The 20,973-nt window shown below is 38.6% G+C and overlaps 4 protein-coding genes across 11 annotated transcripts; 2 read left to right on the plus strand and 2 right to left on the minus strand.

Moving 5' to 3' along the window:
• Window positions 1-551: 551 nt before the first annotated feature.
• On the minus strand, window positions 552-1,776 carry LOC124404980 (phospholipid phosphatase 6). The gene is made up of 4 exons (XM_046879554.1): window positions 1,626-1,776; window positions 1,307-1,444; window positions 1,095-1,194; window positions 552-951 (listed from the first exon to the last, which is right to left on the minus strand). Exons 1-4 carry the CDS (start codon window positions 1,632-1,634, stop codon window positions 557-559), a joined length of 642 nt encoding a protein of 213 aa, XP_046735510.1. The 5' UTR covers window positions 1,635-1,776; the 3' UTR covers window positions 552-556.
• A 198-nt stretch (window positions 1,777-1,974) lies between these two features.
• On the plus strand, window positions 1,975-3,270 carry LOC124404979 (STING ER exit protein). Its single transcript, XM_046879552.1, has 4 exons — window positions 1,975-2,169; window positions 2,283-2,439; window positions 2,522-2,750; window positions 2,820-3,270. Exons 1-4 carry the CDS (start codon window positions 2,049-2,051, stop codon window positions 2,964-2,966), a joined length of 654 nt encoding a protein of 217 aa, XP_046735508.1. The 5' UTR covers window positions 1,975-2,048; the 3' UTR covers window positions 2,967-3,270.
• A 1,140-nt stretch (window positions 3,271-4,410) lies between these two features.
• On the minus strand, window positions 4,411-13,952 carry LOC124404977. Of its 5 annotated transcripts, none has more exons than XM_046879547.1 (10): window positions 13,213-13,952; window positions 12,363-12,593; window positions 12,067-12,264; window positions 7,852-11,846; window positions 7,526-7,763; window positions 7,218-7,395; window positions 6,951-7,142; window positions 6,335-6,871; window positions 6,005-6,247; window positions 4,411-5,931 (listed from the first exon to the last, which is right to left on the minus strand). In XM_046879547.1, exons 2-10 carry the CDS (start codon window positions 12,557-12,559, stop codon window positions 4,858-4,860), a joined length of 6,852 nt encoding a protein of 2,283 aa, XP_046735503.1. In that variant the 5' UTR covers window positions 12,560-12,593; window positions 13,213-13,952; the 3' UTR covers window positions 4,411-4,857. The 5 variants fall into 5 exon arrangements, with proteins under 5 accessions (XP_046735503.1, XP_046735506.1, XP_046735504.1 ...); XM_046879550.1 differs by having other exon boundaries at window positions 7,526-7,756; window positions 7,848-11,846; XM_046879548.1 differs by lacking the exon at window positions 13,213-13,952 and adding an exon at window positions 12,972-13,118 and having other exon boundaries at window positions 12,363-12,590.
• Window positions 13,953-14,152: 200 nt separating this feature from the next.
• Window positions 14,153-16,262, plus strand: LOC124404396 (palmitoyltransferase ZDHHC3). 4 transcript variants are annotated; one of them, XM_046878489.1, is made up of 7 exons: window positions 14,153-14,561; window positions 14,737-14,919; window positions 15,011-15,100; window positions 15,275-15,411; window positions 15,531-15,615; window positions 15,756-15,968; window positions 16,046-16,262. In XM_046878489.1, the coding sequence occupies exons 2-7, from the start codon at window positions 14,839-14,841 to the stop codon at window positions 16,205-16,207; spliced, it is 768 nt and encodes a 255-aa protein (XP_046734445.1). In that variant the 5' UTR covers window positions 14,153-14,561; window positions 14,737-14,838; the 3' UTR covers window positions 16,208-16,262. The 4 variants fall into 4 exon arrangements, with proteins under 4 accessions (XP_046734445.1, XP_046734443.1, XP_046734444.1 ...); XM_046878487.1 differs by having other exon boundaries at window positions 14,154-14,561; window positions 15,011-15,196; XM_046878488.1 differs by having other exon boundaries at window positions 14,154-14,561; window positions 14,740-14,919; window positions 15,011-15,196.
• The last annotated feature ends 4,711 nt before the right edge of the window (window positions 16,263-20,973 follow it).

Genomic DNA, 20,973 nt, shown 5'->3' on the forward strand with positions numbered 1-20,973 from the left:
AATAAAGGTATTTGTAGTAATAATAATATTATTAACAGTAACAATTATATTAACATTTGCAAATTCATTCTTACGTACATATTATAAGTGAAACGATTTTAAGAAAACAGTAAAATGGTTTATAAAAAATATTTATCAGTGGTGTTTAAAATTCACGTTCACGTTTTTACTTCCAGCTTGGTAAAGAAACCCCTTCGGAAGATGAAAAAGAATCGATCTCAGTCAATATAGAAAGAAAGCCTTGTATACTAGGCTAAAAATCAATTTCTTATCATCATCTAGTACTAATTAATTTTCATAATATTATGAACGTTGAAATTCTCATATTCACAGCAACAAACGCTCAATCGGTTACTTAATAATAATCACAGTATATTGGAGAAGGCCTCGCCATTATATTATTCAACTTTGAGAAATGAAAAACAAAATGTACAATACATACACATGAACATAGAAATCGGTCGATTTGCTGACAGAAATCAATTCATAGCAACCATGCGTATAAATTCTTTTCTGCACGGTTATTTCTATGAATTATTTATTTCTTATGGTTTTCTTATACGTGATATTCCCCACCGTCTAATTTCTCATCAGAAATCCAAGATACTAGGGAAACGCATGTATCGTGGTCGAGATAAATAAGACCAATGAAAAACCCTTCAACAAATCCTAAAAATACTCCAGCTAAGATGTCCAACAAGTAATGTCTCTCGAGCAAGACTCTTGACAGACAAACGCAGACCATCCACGCTAACATAGGGAGCCGAAATATCCAATTTACTGGCCACAAATTGAAAAAGAAGTAAACAACATACATTGAACGAGATGCATGACCAGAAGGGAAGGAAAACTTGTCTGGTCCCATTGCGAATGGGTCGTCATTGAAGGCTGGACGACGCCGACGTGTCAAAGCCTTTATCAGAGCAACAAAGACTATGTCCAAAAGTAATCCTGTAACGATAAATAAAAGTAAACATAATAAGTGAAGAACAAATAGTGCAGTTATAACTTAACAAGAATTTCCAATATTCCATGTAGTTAAGGTGAATTTTTTAAATGTGTATTACGAATTCAGTTAAAAATTATGAGCTTACCAATCATGAAGTTGACCTGCATCTGGTACAAGCTGCTGCTGTTTAATAGCCAAATAAAAGCTAACCAGGAGGCTATCCAAGGTACACCGTGGCAGGAAACCTAAAAAATTTTATCAAATCAGTTGCAAAAAATGTTTAGCAGTGATGTTGTATCAATACGGAACGCAGCTTCTGAATGTGAAGTTGTATGTATCTGAAGCTGTCGTACTGACCTCAAGCATCTTGTAGTGAACTTTAACCTGTCTAAAAGGCATGAAATTATCCATAGTATTGATAAAAAGCTTTGTGAGGTAGGCATCGCTGGCTAATATTTTCCTGAGCAGCATCGGAACCTCCCGTTTTTCAGTTCTCTGTAAAAATAAAATATAGGTATTTTATCGGTGTGAAAAATTCGAGGAAAAACTGTACACGCCAAAATCTCGTTACGATCAGGTGAGAGTGTGGGAAAAAATTATTTTTGAGGTTATTGTAAGCTCGAAATTAATAGAAGCTCTGGATACGTAGCAATTATTATAACGTTTTTATAATTACCTTAGCCATGGTGCCCAATTCGGTTACGTATTTCCTAAATAGCGAATTTTCACCCCAAAGATACGTTTCAAGTCAGAGGGCGCAAAGGTGGAAATCCGTTGATGACTCTTATTTGTATTCTGTGACACATTCATTCAACAAATACAACCATAGACTATAGAGATAGTCTATAGAGATACCAACTACGTTTGCCGTACTGTACCTACATTGCATCCTAACCTCTTTGATCTTTATATTACGAATTTACGAATCGTGCAAATAGCCAAGTGCGTCAAGTGTGCGCAGAAGAACAATGCGCATGTGGATGTATGCATGTATGTCATGTATGTCATGAAGCTGTGTTTTGAAGACGGCATGCGCGTTGCAGTTTTCGGTAAAAGTGTTTACAACAATCTTGACAGCGTTAATTGAATTGAAAATAAGATGCCTAAAGTCGTATCCAGGAGCATAATATGTTCCGACACGAAGGATCAGGAGGAATACAGCGAAGAAAAGCCTCTTCACATTTACTACTGCCTCTGCGGACAAATGACTTTAATTTTAGGTTAGTTTATACGAAGAATTTGTATTGTACATACATACATACATGCATTAACGGTAAATGGGTAGAACATGATAATAATTAATAATATTCATAATATTTATAAAAATACACAGATTGCGCGATCGAAAAACTGCCTCTGAGGAAACGAGACGGTACCCGAGTGATAGACGGCAGCAAGCATGCCCACAAAATGACCAGCGAACAGGACGAGATTGTGTACCTAAAACGAGCCGAAGGGATTGAAAAGCAGCACAGACAAAAATGCAAGAAGTATGTATCGTCATGTTGTATTTGCAATGTAATTGAATGAGTGTATAAAACAAAATTTTAACCCCATCTAAATTTTTAACAGATGTGGTCTTCTCCTTTACTACAAACACGATCCAGAATCAAACGTTGTTTTTATAGTGAAAGGGGCGGTAATAAAAAGCTCTGGAGAAGGTCCTATGACGGACATATATAATCAAGTAGCGATTGAAAAGCCTAAGAAAATCATGGTCACAAAGCACACAAAGAATATGGGCAAGTTTAGCTCAGTTACAGTTTCAACCATTGACGAGGAGGAGGATGAAATTGAAGCGGTGAGTAACATAAAAGTCAAAATGTATAATGCATCTATCAATAACGTGATCCAATTCTTTGTAATACAGAGAGAAGTTGCTGATTCATACGCCAATAATGCGCGTATAATAGAAAAACAGCTCGAAAGAAAGGGCATGAATAAACGAAATGCTATGCCGCCACCCGAAGTGGAGCCAAAGAGAACGAGACCAAGAGGCACACTGCTAGATATTTGAATTAATTCAATTTAATGTAAGTACCTATATATTTAAAAAAAATATTGGTCCTATGGATTTGTATATGTGGCGTGTTATAGTTGAGTGATGCAGCAAAAATTAAACGTTATATTGAAATATTTATTAACATTACATAAAAGTAAATATTTTTAAAATATATATAAATGACTAGATACAAATATCGCATAGTAAAAATGTACATTGCAAAATATAGAGATAAGATATTTAATAAATAAATACAACTAACAATTAAAATTAATTTATATTTGATGTAAAAAAAAAAAGAAAAAGAAAAATGGAACAAGAAAAACAGTACATTCAACTTCAAGACTAAACTATCAAGTATCAGAATTAATTTCTAATCCCTTTATAGAATGGCGATCGCTCAGAGAGCAGGAGAATCATATTCTTTCTTACAATAAATAATAATAGTCATAATATTGCAATGTTTTACAAGATAATTTGCAGATTACAACTTGCTTACATATTCATTACTAAAACACTAACAGGAAAATCTAACTGATTGTAAAGCAAATTGCATATAACTGGCCATTTGATGTACTCGCTTACAAAGCCACAGACATGCAACATATGTAATATTTTTATAACGCGAACAGTAGGGTGATTCAAAATAAAAAAATGTAATTGTTTTTTCACGGATACAGGCTTAAAAGTTTCATTTAGGTTTCAAAGTAAGCCTATAAAAATTTGAACTTTTGATATTAATATTAAGATGCTCCGCATCGCGCTTTTCTATTTTCCATAAGGATAACACGGGGAAAAATGGATTTTGCTCCTTCTGATTTTTATAACTAGCCAACGACGCATCGTACAGAAAATTTACAGACACATTTTTGTAGGAAATTGAACGCTCTACAAAAAAGTCTGGTGTCATTTTTTGATGAATCTACTCTTTCAAAAGTTAAAGGGTCAAATTTTATTCATAAGAATAACACGGAAAAATGGTTTTTGTTCCTTCCAATTTTGATAACTAGCTAACGACGCGTTATGCAGAAAATTCATGGATACAGTTTTGTAGGGAATTGAATGCTCTACAAAGAAGGTCGGTTGTCATTTTTTGATAAATCTACTCTTTCAAAAGTTATAGGGGGTCAATTTTTGACCCTAGATAACATTTGAAGGAGTAGATTTATCAAAAAATGACAAGAAACCTTTTTTATAGAACTTTCAATTTTCTACCAAAATATGTCTATGAATTTTTTGTACAACGCGTCATTGGCTAGTTACACAAAACAGATGAAGCAAAAACCATTTTTCCCGTGTTATTCTTATGGAAAATAGAAAAGTGCGATGCGGAGCATCTTAATATTAATATTAAGAGCCCAAATTTTGACAGGCTTACTTTTATACCTAAATGAAACTTTAAAGCCTGTTTCACCATAAAAAAAAATTTATTTTTTTGTTATTTTGAATCACCCTAGCGAACAGTCGCACATCTGCGAGCCTGTATAAAGGTTTTTCAAATATCTCCACACACGATTGCATCAGTGATGAAAGAATATACCAAATATTAATAATCTCAATATCCATAAGTAGATGAACACATACGCACGTAGAGGTACTTAACTTAATGTCCGATTCACTGGCATGTAAAAAAAAAAACAGAATAGCATAATCGAAACGAATGATAAATGAATATTTGATCGCGAAACCCAACCATCGAGTTTTTGGAATGACTAAACAATCAAACACATGGAATAATTCTGTTAAAAAACAAAATATGCAAAGTAATAAACCGCTATCACAAAATATTGAGAATCTTCGATCACGTAATACTGATTAATGCATGAAAAACATACACATCATACTAAACGCGGTCAATGTATGTAATCACTAATGCAATCAGCACATACAAATAATAAGTTAACATTTACACATTAGCTTCTGACGATTTGATATCTGACTTTTTAAGTATCGAGGGCTCATCCTTTAAAAAGGTTCCCGATCTAGAACCAACAGTTGGTTGTTTCACTGCCTCACCAGTATGGCACGTAGTCTTAATCTTATCGTCGGCCACTTTGCCGGCCGTTTTTTTATTCCCAACTACGGACTTATTGGCTCTAGCCGCACCGTTTGATTTTGGTGATAACTTTCTTGGACTCTCGACACTCGGTTGATTAGAGAGAGTCCCTTTCCTCTCTTTTCTTAAATTACTAGCACCTGATAACTGCGGAGTAGCTTGCCTTGCCGCCGATCGCCCTGCAATAGCAGTTTGCACAACTCTCCCGGGGATGTCTGGGGTTTTTGCTGCGTCTAAAAGGTTCCTTCGCAAACTTGGAGATCCGTGATAAGGTGTAACTGGAAGTGCTCGGTTCCTACTGGCGGCAGTCGAGCTCTCAATTGATCTGGGAGCCCGTCGTACTATCGTTAACGGACTTCTGTGCTGCGTAGGAGGAGATATTTTCTTAACGCCACGGTCCAGAGTTTGACTTCTGTTCATGCTTCTGCTTCCCAAGGTTGGTGAGAGTTTGTTTGAAACTGTGGATTTTGGTGTACCAGTCACCTCAGTCATCAAGCTATCGGTAGACATGGATGTGTCCATTTTGGCCATCTTTTTCTTGACCACAGGTTTCTTTTTTGCTTCAGCTAACGAATCTATCGACAAGCCTATCTCTGTCTCCTTCTGTTTGAGCAAAGGTGACTCTGGACGTGTTATACCACAGCTTTTGCTCGTCGTATCTTTTCTGTTACTTGCCTTGTTGGCGTTTGAATCGGCAAGACTGTCGGAGGAGAGAGCTTTCACATCTTTCTTTATCGGTAGCTTCATCTTTGCAGCCAACTTTTTATCCACGGCACGTTTCATCGCAGGACTAGAGGTTCGCGAAGAATCCGAGGATGATATCAAATTCTTACGACGGTGCTGTATCATTTTTTCAGGTGGTGCCTGAGGAGCTACCGCTTTTGTGACAGACTTGTTTCGTGGCTCCAGATATCTAGGTTTTACCTGGAATGACGCAACATCATCAAGTAATTGAAGAAATTATTTCATCGTTTTCGGAGATCGGCTACAACCTTACCTCAATTTTATTTGGCCACGACCGAGGTCTACTGCTGATTTCGCTTGCGATCAATTTCTCGTGTGGCAATTTTCGATCTAGTGGATCTGTCTTGGGCTTGTTCAGAGGAATTTTCTTCGTTTGTGGAGCAGGTGGTGCAACTTGCTTCAAAGTTTTATCATTATGCTCCGACATCACCATTTTAACTTTCCTCAGTTCCACACTGCGGCTTGCCGATGTACGGCTAGAGGTTGCTCTTGGTTCCTGAAAAATATTTGATATTATAATACGGTATTATAATTTCGCGTTGAACGTATTTTACGCATTTCATTGTACGATCTTAAAACCTGCCTTCAAGAAATTTGAATGTCGAGATTGTCGCTTAGACGTTTCGTGGGGTAAAATAACTAAACAAGCTAATTCTTGTATCCTTCTTCGCAATTCCAGATCCATTTTCAACCACATTGTCGACCTTGCAGCCCTTGGAGCTTCCCGCACCAAACATTTCTCTACGTGGCTATGGATTTTTTTCAAAAACTCTATGAACAGCTGAGCCCATTTCCGCTCACATGGTATATCTTCGGATTGTGCTGTGAGCAGCATCTTGTGCAGCTTAGCATAACTCTTGCAAGCCTGTTCTGGAGGCAGGCGGTCTGCAGCTGCCAGGATGTTGTCTTCCAGACGACTGATGTTCCAGCTTAACTCACGACCAAGTGCTTGAAACTTTTCATTACCCAACAAGCCAGAAAAATTATCTGACAAGAACTTGAGCGACGTTTCAAGGAGATTGGAAACCAGTCTGAAGACAGGCTCTGCCCAACGGACATTTGGCAAGGTTGCCAAAAGCTTGTCGCAGTCCATCATCGTCTGGAGGACGTTATCTGTAGACTGAGGTTGTTTAAATCAGTAAAATCATGTATTGGTTTTCTCAAATGCTTGCTTCCTATGCCATGAACCATCTAATTACCATGTGTACGATATGCTGATGGTAACATTTGTCCAGCAGTTCACGGGGCAGGGTGGCAAACGCTTTGCACGGCCATATGCGTACAAAATGTCTGGTTATCCAACGAAGAGATTTCCGATATATCTCGTCTAACCCGTATGCAGCAGCTAACGGCATACACTCTACGACTCCAACGGCGCAAATCTGACATGGCTAGAGAAAAGAATAACTTGTTAATTAACTCTAAAAATATCCCGAGGTTTCCCGGAAAATATGATTGAGATTTACCTTGTGAAACAGATGACAGTACTTCACTTTAAGTGTATAACTGATTACTTCCTTCAGCCCCTCCAAGCACAACATATCTGCCAACGTTGCCAATTCCACAATACTTATCGTTTCTGGTATGTCACTTTCCCCGCTATATATGTGGCATAAGGCAAAGTGTACGGAATTGTAAGAATATCTGCAAGCAATCACAGTTTGTCGACTTAACATTGTTCCAAAGTATAAATCAGGTTGCAAAAGCGGAGTTAGGCTATCTCCTGAACAAGCTAAACTGGATTTCATTCTTACCAAAGATTTCTCTTACTCACCCTTGTAGCGCAATCACATTTCCAGCACTTTCGACCCATCCGCCGCTAAGTATAGCTGCAAAGTACTGACAGCGTGAGCTCAATATGCACTTATGAGCTCTTATTCGGCGTCCCGAAACGTCTATTGTTACATCAGGATTAATTTCCTCCAAAAACATGCGCAAGAGATCTTCGCCCAACCTGTTGTACGGTTTAGTTCCTACCAAACTTGATGTTTCCGTCTCTTCTGTACTCCCTTCTTAATTATTCAAAGTTCAATTATTAATGTAAAGTGACCAAGTGTTATATTTAAAGCATTTGAAGATATACCGGAAGAGATTACCTACCAGCTCCGGATCGCCCCATGCTACTTTGCATACTGCTGAGATCAGATTCTGATATCACGCCTTCACCATCTCCGTCATTTCCTAAATCATCCAAGGGAGATTTTTGCTTCGGAGGCAAAGAAGTAGTCATGGCAGAGGCAAACTTCCCTCGCGATACATTTCTTAGTGGACCAGTCGATCTGGACATGACTAGTTTACTTTCGATCCAAGAGGTTTCAGGAATACTTGTGCTCATACGGTACGTGATCCTTTCATCTTTTGTATTAATTATGTCGGAGGTGTGAAATCGCACAGGAGTTTTATCCAGGTCTGAAAGACGAACGAAACTAGAACCTGATGGATTGGACTGTGCAGATTTATTCCCAAGTGTACCCTGATCAAACATTTTTTCCTCTCTTTTGGTACTTGTCACAGATCGGGAATGATGTCCAACTAATTTCACAGCTCCGCAATCATGATTACTCAGTTCGGATTCAATTTTTTTTATCTTCGCATTTAGAGATTTTTGAGTTTCAAATATTTTGTACCCAACGGGTGGTACTGTTTGAGATTTATTTGAAGGTTGCTGCTCCTCTGCATTCATCATTTCTGAAAGTTCTGAGTCATGATGATCGCTCCTTGGTGACGGCCCACTTCCACTACCACTACTGATGTCAAATGTTTCACTCTTACGAGTATGATCAGGACCGTCGGTACTCTCAGTTCCAGTTTTATCCCATACAGATACCTCAGAGTATTCTTCTTCGTACGCCTTAGTTTCAGCGTCAAAATTTTCGGCAACTTCCGTCGAAGTTAATTCCCGGTAATCGTGCTGTTTAACGGAAGCTCTTAATTCTTCGTTAAATATTTCAATATGCGAATTGGGCGGAGTATCACGATTGTCGTACTCGAATACATCCTCTGTCGATGTGTCCATATTACGACTAGTGTTATCCTGCTCTTGCAGTCGCTTGGTGGAATTGAATCCGTTCAAAGTATCGGCACGAGCAGCTTCGCTAAGAGAGTGGCTAGAGTTACTCGTTTTTGTCTGATTCTTTCTTAAATCCCCGCGATCCACAGACAGGCTGTGAGCTCGCTTGTGCTCCTTGCGATAAACGGCTTCTTTGCCGATATGCCCATTACCATTTGCCGTGCCACCTTTGTCTACATTCCAAGAATGTCGCTTGAAAGCTGGCCTTGATGATGATAAAGTCCGTCGTCTAACCACCGGGGAATCGGATTCGATGAACATAAAAATGCTCTGTTTATTTTGCTCTCTTGAACCTTTTTGGTCAGTAGAAGACTGATCTTTTTCACTGCTACTGCCATTCTCATCTGAATTACCGTTATTTGGTTTTGCCTTTTCAATCACAGTCACGTTTTCCAAATTTAAAGACTTGCTAGCAGCTGAGGTACTTTCTTCATCAATAGTTTTCTCCCTCAGTTCCGTTTTAGTGTTATGTGCAATGCTCTTACCATTAGAACTTTTAGAATCATTCAGATCTATGAACATGGAGAAAATATTTCTCTTATCACATCCTCTGCTCACATTTTGTCCCGCATTGCGTGTTGTCACGCCAACATCTTCTTTCTTTTCTGTCGGTAAAACTTTATTTTTCTCAGATATATCGATGAAGAACTCGCAGTAGCTTTTTCCATTTCCATTTTGCTCCTCACATTCATCTTTCAGTTTCGATTTCGGTTTAGATTCAGCTTTCTCAGAAGTTGCAAGAGTTTCCACACAACTTTCTGCTTCATTCAAGTCAATGAAAAAACCTAAGCTCCCCAATCTCTCGGGAGATTTAGATTTCTTTTCATTCTTCTGCATACTCTCAACATTTGTCAAACTCTGTGACATTGTTTCCTGCATCTTATCACTTACTACTATCTTAGCATTCTCTTTTACTGGATTACGCATGTCGACTACCCATGACGTCATCGAACTGCACATTCTTACTGGTTTTACTTTCACCTCAGGTTCGTCCATCAGAACCGAACCACCAGAAACTATAGGCGTTGATTCGGTCTTTCGTCTTACGATCGGACTATCTGTTACCTTTGAATAGTCAGTGGCAGCTGCACCCCCTGAAACAATTGGCGTTGTTTCGTCACATTTAGATCGCTTTGGTACTTCCATAGCCTTTGTACTCTCCCTCGCCTCAGGTGCATGAGGCTGGTTAATAACACCTTCTTCGCTGTTCAGAGGGATGCTTTTTTCGGCACAGAAACTACTTGATAACTCCTGCATATCTCTACAGTCTTGACTATGGAGTGAGGCGATCGAAGCCATTGCACAAGTCACAACGGTTGGCTGTCTCGTGTCTAAACACGCATCAACTAGTTTTATCCAACTTTCATCCATCACTGGTACATCGGAGCAGGAATCACCGTCAACACGATGTCCCGAGTATTGAGGAATGGAATTCTGGAAAACAAGATTTCCCTGACGTCTTTCATATTCTTGCCTGAGGATGGCAAGTTTCTCGTCGTTCGGATCTAATTCAAATGTGTTTCTCCTTATGAGAGAAGGTCGTCTTGGTTCCATTCTCATAGTCTCTTCTGTAACAACGCTCTTCTCCTGCTCAGCAGGATCTTTTGATACAGCTTCCAAAAAGACTCCAGATTCCTCGCAACGATTTGGTTTGTTATTACTGATCCCTCTGCTGTTGTCTGGGCAAGGAGATGCCCGTGCACTTTCCCCACTGTCTGCTTCTTTGATTTCTACTACTAGAGTTTCTTTTTCAGTACTCTTCTCCTTCTCACTATCCGCTTTATCCTCAGAAGTCGAATCCAACCGTTTCACTTTTCGCAGTTCCACCATTGGCTCCAGTCGCTCCGTTAACTTCAGTTCCTTTTCAAATTCTGCAACTTTCTCATGGCCGCTTTGAAAACTAGACAATCGTCTTGTTCCAGTTAGTCTATGATGCTGCTCTTCAGCTTGGAAGATCTGATTTTCATCATCATTTGAAGTACGATTCACGCAGCTGGGAATGTACGAAGGAATTCTGCTACCCAAATCACGTTCATGCAAATTATCAACTATAGCAACTTCCTCTTCGTCATTCAAACTCGAAGCATCAATAAAATAATAACTACTTGTACTCGAGGAGCTCTTTTTAATTGGCAAATCGTTTGAGTGGGAGAGTTCGTGTCGCAACTCTTCCATTGTCATGCTTCTAGCCTCAGGATTAGGATTAAATTTCTCATCATCTTGTTTGTTGAAACTCTCATATTTCTGCAATGCCTTTTCAGGATCAGAATTAACCGGTGACATGTTAACAGGATCGATAAACTCAAACGATTCCGTTGGCACAAATGAGTTTGTTTTCTCATTTTCGTCAGTTTCAGATTCAGATTCGTAGAAAGGATCATCGAGAACGTGATTTTCATATCTGGATATTTCTAGTTCTGCCCGCTCTTGAAGTTTCTGAGCATTTTCATCCGACGACCCAGAAGAGTCAAGCTCCCTCAAGTTACCCCCGCACTGCGGTTCAATTCTTACAAATGAGCAGGTTGCATCAGAGCCAATGATATCAGCGCCATGCTTTTTTTCCAACAATTTCGCCGACTTGTCCATATAATTAGATGTGTTGTCAATATTGAAAGCATTTGTATGCTGTTCGTTCAAAGATATTTTGTTACATTCCTCAGCACCCGAGTCTCTCAGTGTGACTTTATTAGAATCTTCATCCGTTGAGAAATCACCTGTAGCATGAGATTCGTCCAAGTCTGGACCTGATGTTTCTGAAACGCTATTGTCACGTGGGCTAACAGACCCCGTCTCCAGTCCAGAGTCAGCCATGTCCGAAGATGTGGGACTCACATCTACTGTTGCATTTCTATAACAACGCCCAAAATTCGTTTTTATATCACTTTTCTCCCACAGACAATTATCGTAACTTGATTTCCTGCTGAAGCTATCTTGCTCTGCAGATTCTTCAGACTGCAATGTATCCGATATCAGCTGAACCAGTGTTAGCTCTTCTTGCGACGGATCAGAATTAGTATAGAGAAGCCTGCAAGAGTGGGTGAACAATAATTAATGCAGGCAAAGAATTCTTAAGAAACATACATTGATTTTTGAAGTTATTTCGATAGAAAATTTTGATACTTGATATAAAATAAAATAAAATGCAATGCAATGTGTAATACAAGATTGAAATTTGAGTCTGGAGTAAAGTGTTAGAAATTCCGAGAGCACCAGACACAAGAGAAAATCAATAGATTTACCAATACCTCAAAAAATTCTCAATGTGGCGAAATTGTCCAGGAACATTGAGAGCACATTTCACCAAATTACTATCGTATACAAAGTAGGGCTCTAGAAGGTGATAAAAATGTGGCGATCTTGTCCTGACAATGCACTGGTTGGTTCGTATTACCTTATAGTCGATCAAGATTTCAAGATCTGAATGAAGAGAGTCTGTGAATATTCTGCGTAATAAAAACAAAAATACATTTAAAATTTAACGAATGGGTTTCACATTGATGCAAATTTAGAATTAATATAGATTACCGCAGTTGTAGTGTACCTTTGAATGTGCTTGTGGAGAATGTTTATGTTTTTCAATCGTGTTCTTACAGTTTCTATTCTTTGGCGTTGCTTGAATCTTTCTGTGAAGACGGGTGGCTCAGACGTGTGGCGAGGATATAAATGGGAATTGTAAAGCTGTGGATTTACTTTCTCTAAACGTCCGCCTTGTCTGTACCTGCCGCTGCCTCCAGCCATGAGGCATCTCTATTGTATCATGTATTCCCACCTTGAACGATAATTTTTTCTTCTCAATAAATATATGCATGCCCTCCGAAACGTGAATCAATTGCTCTTTGAGGGAGTGCCTTGGTACTGATAAAAACACTCCAGTGAATTTTGATTTGACGCAGAAATAAAAAATTCTCCGAATTTAAAATTACATTTTCATAGAATCCATCCCATTTCTTTATTTCTGCGTCTAAGAAAAATTCATTGGAGTATTTTTGTTCAGAATTGCATATAGAATGGGGCTGTGGAGCCCTTTTTCGCGTTTGAAATACGTGGACTTCGATATATTGAGATGTAAACGTCAACGTCTAAATCGACCAGAGCACCCCTTAATCAGTATTGATATTGAAGTTCGACGAAATAACAATGATACAAGTACAAGTATATGCATGTGTACATCTCCTAGGCAGGAGTCTCGTGAATAAAATATATATAAATAAGGTGTGACGACTATGCGAATGTAAATCGCGATATGCGTGACGACGATGGGTTCGTCAGGGTCGCGCAATTACTCGCAGTATGAAGGAATCCGATAATTAATATTCAACCCGCACGCAGCACGCGGCTGAGCAGAAGACACTGAAAACATTTAAACATGCTACATACATACATACACACCGTTTTCGCCTATCTCCTTAGCTGTCAGCTGCCCCACTTACTTCGGTCTACATGCAATCAAAGCTGTTCAACGCGTTGTTAACGCAATGGAGAAATGTGAGAGGCGAGGGGTGACGAGTGCGGAAGTTTGACATGACAATAATTGCTGTTTGTTTTAATTATTATCACAAGTTAACGCTGAGGCAACGGATTTGTCGTAAATAAATTCATCTTTCAATTATTTATTTTACTGGAAGCGTCAAGCGTCAACTACTCTGACTATTCGCTAAATTTGCCGACGAACATGTTTGCACTTCTTTCTTTGCAATATATTATTGATCGAATATACTGAGTCCACACTTCATTGGCGTCTGGCATTATATTATCGCAACATCGGCAGGTGCATCTCGATTAAACCGCGTTTCAAGGGATCTCCCTACGAACACGCACTATTATCACGTACTACGATTTTCATTAGATTCCTTTGTATGTTTATTTAAAGCCCAATGGTCACACCGAGTGCGATTAGATTGGCTGGATCGTTTATTTTTTAATTTATTTTTTATCCATGAGAGCTCGAAAACACCTCCTCCGTCCACTTTCAAGTCCGGCAGAAATATCTATAAAAATGGCCGTGCTGTCTGTCTGTCTGTCTGTCTATCTGTCCTCTTTGGCCGTGTTCAATCGCCCGCAGATTCGTCCCAGTCTTTTAGCAGTTTCAGAAATCGCCGTCTGGTGGTGTCGAGTCGCAACTAGGCCACAAATATCTTTACTCCTTACTATATGAGTAAAAAACCTCTCAAATTGCCTCGTAATTCGACAGATTACGCCTTTTCGAACAGTATTTTATTTTACATTCATATTACGACAGGACAATACGGAAAAAATGTTATTCGGTATGTTTACTTTGGAAACATGTCACATTCAAAACCCTGAGGTCGCGTCGCTGGTATCTACGATATCGATGTACGGTTGTACGTCTATCGCGTAGTCGGGTATCTATAATTTACGTAATTCGTGATGCAACGAATTTATCATCTTGCCTGACAGACGCCTTGGCCGTGCTTGTGACAGGCATTGACGTACTTCAAATAATAACAGTGATATTGATCGGTGATCCGTACTTATCCTAAATCAGACACAATTTAGTTTATGAAAAAAAGGCTGATGTAACGGAATTTAATTGAAGCTTAATAAGACTGAATGAAAAGTATTAGGTTATGCCAAATCTTTCTTAGTTCCTACGGTTATGTCTTTTAGGTTATGTTATTTTGATAAGAAAATATTTTATCGTGGCCTGAGCGCACGTATACCAAGTACAGTTATGCAAATCCGGTTCGACTAAATCGTGCTAAATAAACAGCAATTTGGAGTAAGTACAATATGAGAATTTGCTCAGTAGCCAACATTGATCCAAAAAGTCTTTTATAGTCATTGTTTGCATCCTATATCATAAACCCAACATTGAAACCAGTCCTTAGTCTTAAGTAATTTTACAAAAAATGCAAACAAAATTTTCTAATTTTTTTCATTCGTTTATTCTCAGGAAGAATCATGGTTAATCTCATGGCCGTATCGATGAAGCTTTCCTTATCCATAAGAAAAGATCGGCAAGTTTGATTTTAATAGTTTCCGCCTCAGTTGAAGCCATGGATTATGAATACGTACCATTCCAGAGGGAAAAAGATATACATAATAGATGTTGCGGGGGAAAGTTTTGGTGCATCAAGGCAAGTTTTCATTTATTGAAAACCTATAATTAGGCTGAATGAATAGAGTTGTCAATTCAACTTCTTTTAACAATCCCAATACTTATTTCAGGATATATGCGGAATTATTTGTGCCATATTAACATGGCTATTGATAATTTATGCAGAGTTTGTAGTGATGGCAGTGATCCTTATTCCAAGCGTAAATACACTTTACGCTACTTTTAACATGGCCATATTTCAGTCATTAGCTATTTTGGCATTCGCTTCTCACCTTAAGACAATGTTTACAGATCCGGTACGTTACCTGTATTCCTCCTTCTTGACAAATCAAAGATTCGAATGATGCAGATAATTTCATTTTTCTGGTTCGCAGGGTGCTGTTCCGAAAGGAAACGCAACCAAGGAGATGATTCAGCAAATGGGATTCCGAGAGGGGCAAGTTATATTCAAATGTCCAAAGTGTTGTTCCATCAAACCTGACAGAGCTCATCATTGTTCCGTTTGTCAAAGGTACCATGCTATTCAATTCTAAGATTTCAACAATAGATCTTTGTCCACCAAATATATTCCAGTTCTAATGTTCAAGGCTTGCACAGATTGTTCTAAGTTTTTTTTCCCATTCTTATCAGGTGTATCAGAAAGATGGACCACCATTGCCCTTGGGTTAATAATTGCGTAGGAGAAAATAATCAGAAATACTTTGTACTTTTTACTGTAAGTATTCTGCCTCTTCTTTGCTACCAAAGCTATTCCCTTATTAATTTCAAAGAAAATAAGGAACAGAAACAAACAAGAAATGATCAATAATTATTATCCACCTCACAGCTTGCTTAATGGATGTTTGAATTTTTCAGTTTTACATTGCTGGCATATCATTGCAGTCTCTATTCCTGTGCGTCCAACAGTTTACCACTTGCGTTAGACAAGAATGGAGAGAATGTTCAACATTCAGCCCCCCCGCAACAGTCGTGTTACTTTTATTTCTAACGTTTGAGGCTCTTCTGTTTGCTATTTTCACTGCAGTAATGCTGGGTACCCAATTACAGGCAATTTGGAATGATGAGACGGTAATGCAAATTCATAATTCAGCACTTTGTTGATTTCTTAAATTGTGGTAGATCAAATCCAATGGTTTTTATTGTAGGGAATAGAACAACTCAAAAAGGAAGAAGCCCGTTGGGTTCGAAACAGTCGATGGAAGTCCATCCAAGCTGTATTTGGAAGATTTTCTATTGCCTGGTTTTCACCCTTCACGTCACCGTCAAATGCCAAGACAAAACTCGATTCTTATTTATATTCTGTATAAGTTATTTATAAATATATAAACATGTATTTATATACATATTTAACTAACACTCTAAGCATTCAACCAGATTTTTATCCTACATTCATAATGCAGTTTGAAACTCCATTATGAATTAACTGACCGTGCTGACTTTACAGCTACATATACACAATATTTACTCAATTCTAACTCTCCAAACACTAACTTTATCTAATAAAACCCGGTACAAATAAACTGCCTAAAACAAAGCACCAGTTCATTATACACTTCAGAAGGGTAAATCAATATCTGAAAAAATGATGGCTGAGGCGTGGTAGTTTACTTCGATTTCTTAACTGGCATAAATCAATAACTATAATTAAGCTTTGAAAGATGAAGCAAATCGTATATGTGAGATGCTGGTTTTGAACTGATCAGATTTAAGAGAAAGTAACTTTTTTATTTTAGTCATCAGATTTGCGAATTTTTTATTCGCTATCATCTGTTTATTATATTATTATAATCGCATTTTTATTAGTGGAAAAATAGGGTGGACTAGATATTGAAAACACCGGCAACTTGATATTACAATTAAATTTTTTAAATTTGTTATTCACATGACGTATTCGAAAATGATATAATCTAACCTAACTTCTGCCAAGCAATAATAAACTTGTAAGCCAACAGTTCATAACCTATCGATGATCAGTCGCAAACTTAAACTTCAGAATGTTTGGTGCCTTCTGTTGGTTTTCTGTCTGCCGTCAGCCTAATTAGTGGCTTAATTACAAGGCAGATGAATGAACTTGTTACGGTCGTTGCCGCTAGGTGCATTCTTAGAATTTGTACTACTCGAGACAGGTGCAACGACAGGTGGAACCAGGTGCGGTAGTATAACAGATGATTGATAGGACAAATTGGAACGGATGAACCAAATCTGCTACACGATAGAGCGGGCGGGGCCCCTGCACAGAACTTTTCGACCACCCAATAAACTGTTACGTATGTAGGGTAGTCTTCCGTCAGCGCGACAGGCGCACTGACGAAGGACTTGACGGAAAACGAAAAGATACCGATCATAGAGAATAGAAACAAAAGCGAACCCAATTGCAAATGCTTGATTCTTTAATACAGACAGCAGGTATTTGAATTTATGATTAAAAATTATCAACGATGTAGATGGACTATTCCTATAAGTATAACAAATCGGAGCGGGTGAACCAATTTCGGTAGTCTATGTAGGGGAGGGCCCCTGTTACAAAGCTTTAAGAGCATCCGAAATGCTAGTACGTGTATTGGGTGGCCTATGAACAACGCGTTAGGCGCATCAAACGATGCATCTGACTGAAAACGCCGAATACTGTTCAGAAAAATTAGAAACAGGGCCAAGAGCAATTGCGAATACTTAATTAAATTATTGATAACGAGGGGCAAATGATTCAATTGACAAATGCAAGTTATCAATGACATAGATAGGCTATTCCTATTTGTAGACCAAATCGAAGCGGTCGAACCAGATCAGTAATACTATGTAGCGGGGCCCTTATTACTGAGCTCTCAGGCTATCCGATATGCTCATGCGTATGATGGGTGGCCTATCAACAGGGCGTTAGGCGCATCAGACTATGCATTTGGCTGACAACGTATGGATACTGATCGAAAAAAACGGAAACAGGAGCAAAACCAATTGCAAATACTTGGTCGAATTATTTAATACGAAGACCAAATATTTTAATCAATAATTGAAAGATTGTCAACAGTGTGAAAGGATTTTCAAATCCCTGACCAATTTTAAAAACAAATTTGGAGTTTGCAGATAATGATTTAGTAATGGAAATGAGAAGATACCTAGTTTTCCATTAGGTTAATACCTAAAGTAGCATAACCAGGGTCATTTATAGTATGAAATTTATGTGAATTATTAAAGTATAAGGGTTCGATATTTCGAATGAATTGAAAGCATTAAGGTGTGAATGTTGATGGAAATCATATCATTTAGTCCAACTCAAAAAAAATAAGACATTTGATTTCGAATGAAATGTTGACCACCTCCAAAAATGGCACAAATAATACGAGGCGAAAATTTTGTTAAGCAATTTGCTAACGTAACTATACAGTGACACCCGAAAACTTGTACTAGAATTAAAGCTTATTGAATAAACTGAAACTGAAACTGTGTAGCTGTGAGTCTGTAATTTTTCTACCCTACCTCTTCAACAACCCGTAGTAAATTTTGTGTATTCCGGCCGTTGCTTTTGATCCGTTGTTCACAGCAAGTTCAGACTGCACGCAATCGTCTCATCTCGAAAAATTCCATGGACATGATCCACTAATTGGACCCTCAGGAATCCGAAAAAAGCATCGAAAAGAGCGTGGCATCAACAGTAGCGAAATAACGAAGAAAATCTTTCATTTTTCAGCTGTAACTCTCGATACGTTGCTCGCAGCGTATTCGGACTGCGCGCAATAGATTCCTCTCGAAAAATTACGTCGATATAGGACATTGAAAAATTAATTTAACTCTTCTTCAAAATCGGCCAAATTTCGACTGAAAAAATCCAAAGGGGTTAGCCTTCCTTTTTTGCGATTTTCAGAGCTCGGAAACTTTTTGCCTCAGAATCGTTTTGCAGGACCCTTTTTCCACTAATTGGACCCTCAGGATTCCGAAAAAAGCATCGAAAAGAGCGTGGCATCAACAGTAGCGGAATTACAAAGGAAAATTTTCGTTTTTCAGCCGTAACTCTCGATACGTTGCTCGCAGCGTATTCGGACTGCGCGCAATCGATTCCTCTCGAAAAATTACGTCGATATAGGACATCAAAAAATTAATTTAACTCCTCTTCAAAATCGGTCAAATTTCGACTGAAAAAATCCAAAGGGGTTAGCCTTCCTTTTTTGCGATTTTTAGAGCTCAGAAACTTTTTGCCTCAGAATCGTTTTGCAGGACCCTTTTTCCACTAATTGGACCCTCAGGAATCCGAAAAAAGCATCGAAAAGAGCGTGGCATCAACAGTAGCGGAATTACAAAGAAAATTTTTCGTTTTTCAGCTGTAACTCTCGATACGTTGCTCGCAGCGTATTCGGACTGCGCGCAATCGATTCCTCTCGAAAAATTACGTCGATATAGGACATCAAAAAATTAATTTAACTCCTCTTCAAAATCGGTCAAATTTCGATTGAAAAAATCCAAAGGGGTTAGCCTTCCTTTTTTGCGATTTTTAGAGCTCAGAAACTTTTTGCCTCAGAATCGTTTTGCAGGACCCTTTTTCCACTAATTGGACCCTCAGGAATCCGAAAAAAGCATCGAAAAGAGCGTGGCATCAACAGTAGCGGAATTACAAAGGAAATTTTTCGTTTTTCAGCTGCAACTCTCGATACGTTGCTCGCAGCGTATTCGGACTGCGCGCAATCGATTCCTCTCGAAAAATTACGTCGATATAGGACATTGAAAAATTAATTCAACTCTTCTTCAAAATCGGCAAAATTTCGACTGAAAAAATCCAAAGGGGTTAGCCTTCCTTTTTTGCGATTTTCAGAGCTCGGAAACTTTTTGCCTCAGAATCGTTTTGCAGGACCCTTTTTCCACTAATTGGACCCTCAGGAATCCGAAAAAAGCATCGAAAAGAGCGTGGCATCAACAGTAGCGGAATTACGAAGGAAATTTTTCGTTTTTCAGCTGTAACTCTCGATACGTTGCTCGCAGCGTATTCGGACTGCGCGCAATCGATTCCTCTCGAAAAATTACGTCGATATAGGACATCAAAGAATTAATTTAACTCTTCTTCAAAATCGGCCAAATTTCGACTGAAAAAATCCAAAGGGGTTAGCCTTCCTTTTTTGCGATTTTCAGAGCTCGGAAATTTTTTGCCTCAGAATCGTTTTGCAGGACCCTTTTTCCACTAATTGGACCCTCAGGAATCCGAAGAAAGCATCGAAAAGAGCGTGGCATCAACAGTAGCGGAATTACAAAGGAAATTTTTCGTTTTTCAGCTGTAACTCTCGATACGTTGTTCGCAGCGTATTCGGACTGCGCGCAATCGATTCCTTTCGAAAAATTACGTCGATATAGGACATTGAAAAATTAATTTAACTCTTCTTCAAAATCGGCAAAATTTCGACTGAAAAAATCCAAAGGGGTTAGCCTTCCTTTTTTGCGATTTTCAGAGCTCGGAAATTTTTTGCCTCAGAATCGTTTTGCAGGACCCTTTTTCCACTAATTGGACCCTCAGGAATCCGAAAAAAGCATCGAAAAGAGCGTGGCATCAACAGTAGCGGAATTACAAAGGAAATTTTTCGTTTTTCAGCTGTAACTCTCGATACGTTGTTCGCAGCGTATTCGGACTGCGCGCAATCGATTCCTTTCGAAAAATTACGTCGATATAGGGCATCGAAGAATCAATTAAACTATTCTCCAAAATCGGTCAAATTTTGATTGAAAAAATCCAAAGGGGTTAGCCTTCCTTTTTTGCGATTTTCAGAGCTCGGAAACTTTTTGCCTCAGAATCGTTTTGCAGGACCCTTTTTCCACTAATTGGACCCTCAGGAATCCGAAAAAAACATCGAAAAGAGCGTGGCATCAACAGTAGCGAAATAACGAAGGAAATCTTTCATTTTTCAGCTGTAACTCTCGATACGTTGCTCGCAGCGTATTCGGACTGCGCGCAATCGATTCCTCTCGAAAAATTACGTCGATATAGGACATCAAAGAATTAATTTAACTCTTCTTCAAAATCGGCAAAATTTCGACTGAAAAAATCCAAAGGGGTTAGCCTTCCTTTTTTGCGATTTTCAGAGCTCGGAAATTTTTT

This window comes from Diprion similis, chromosome 3 (assembly GCF_021155765.1).
Source record: "Diprion similis isolate iyDipSimi1 chromosome 3, iyDipSimi1.1, whole genome shotgun sequence".
NCBI lineage: Eukaryota > Metazoa > Arthropoda > Insecta > Hymenoptera > Diprionidae > Diprion > Diprion similis.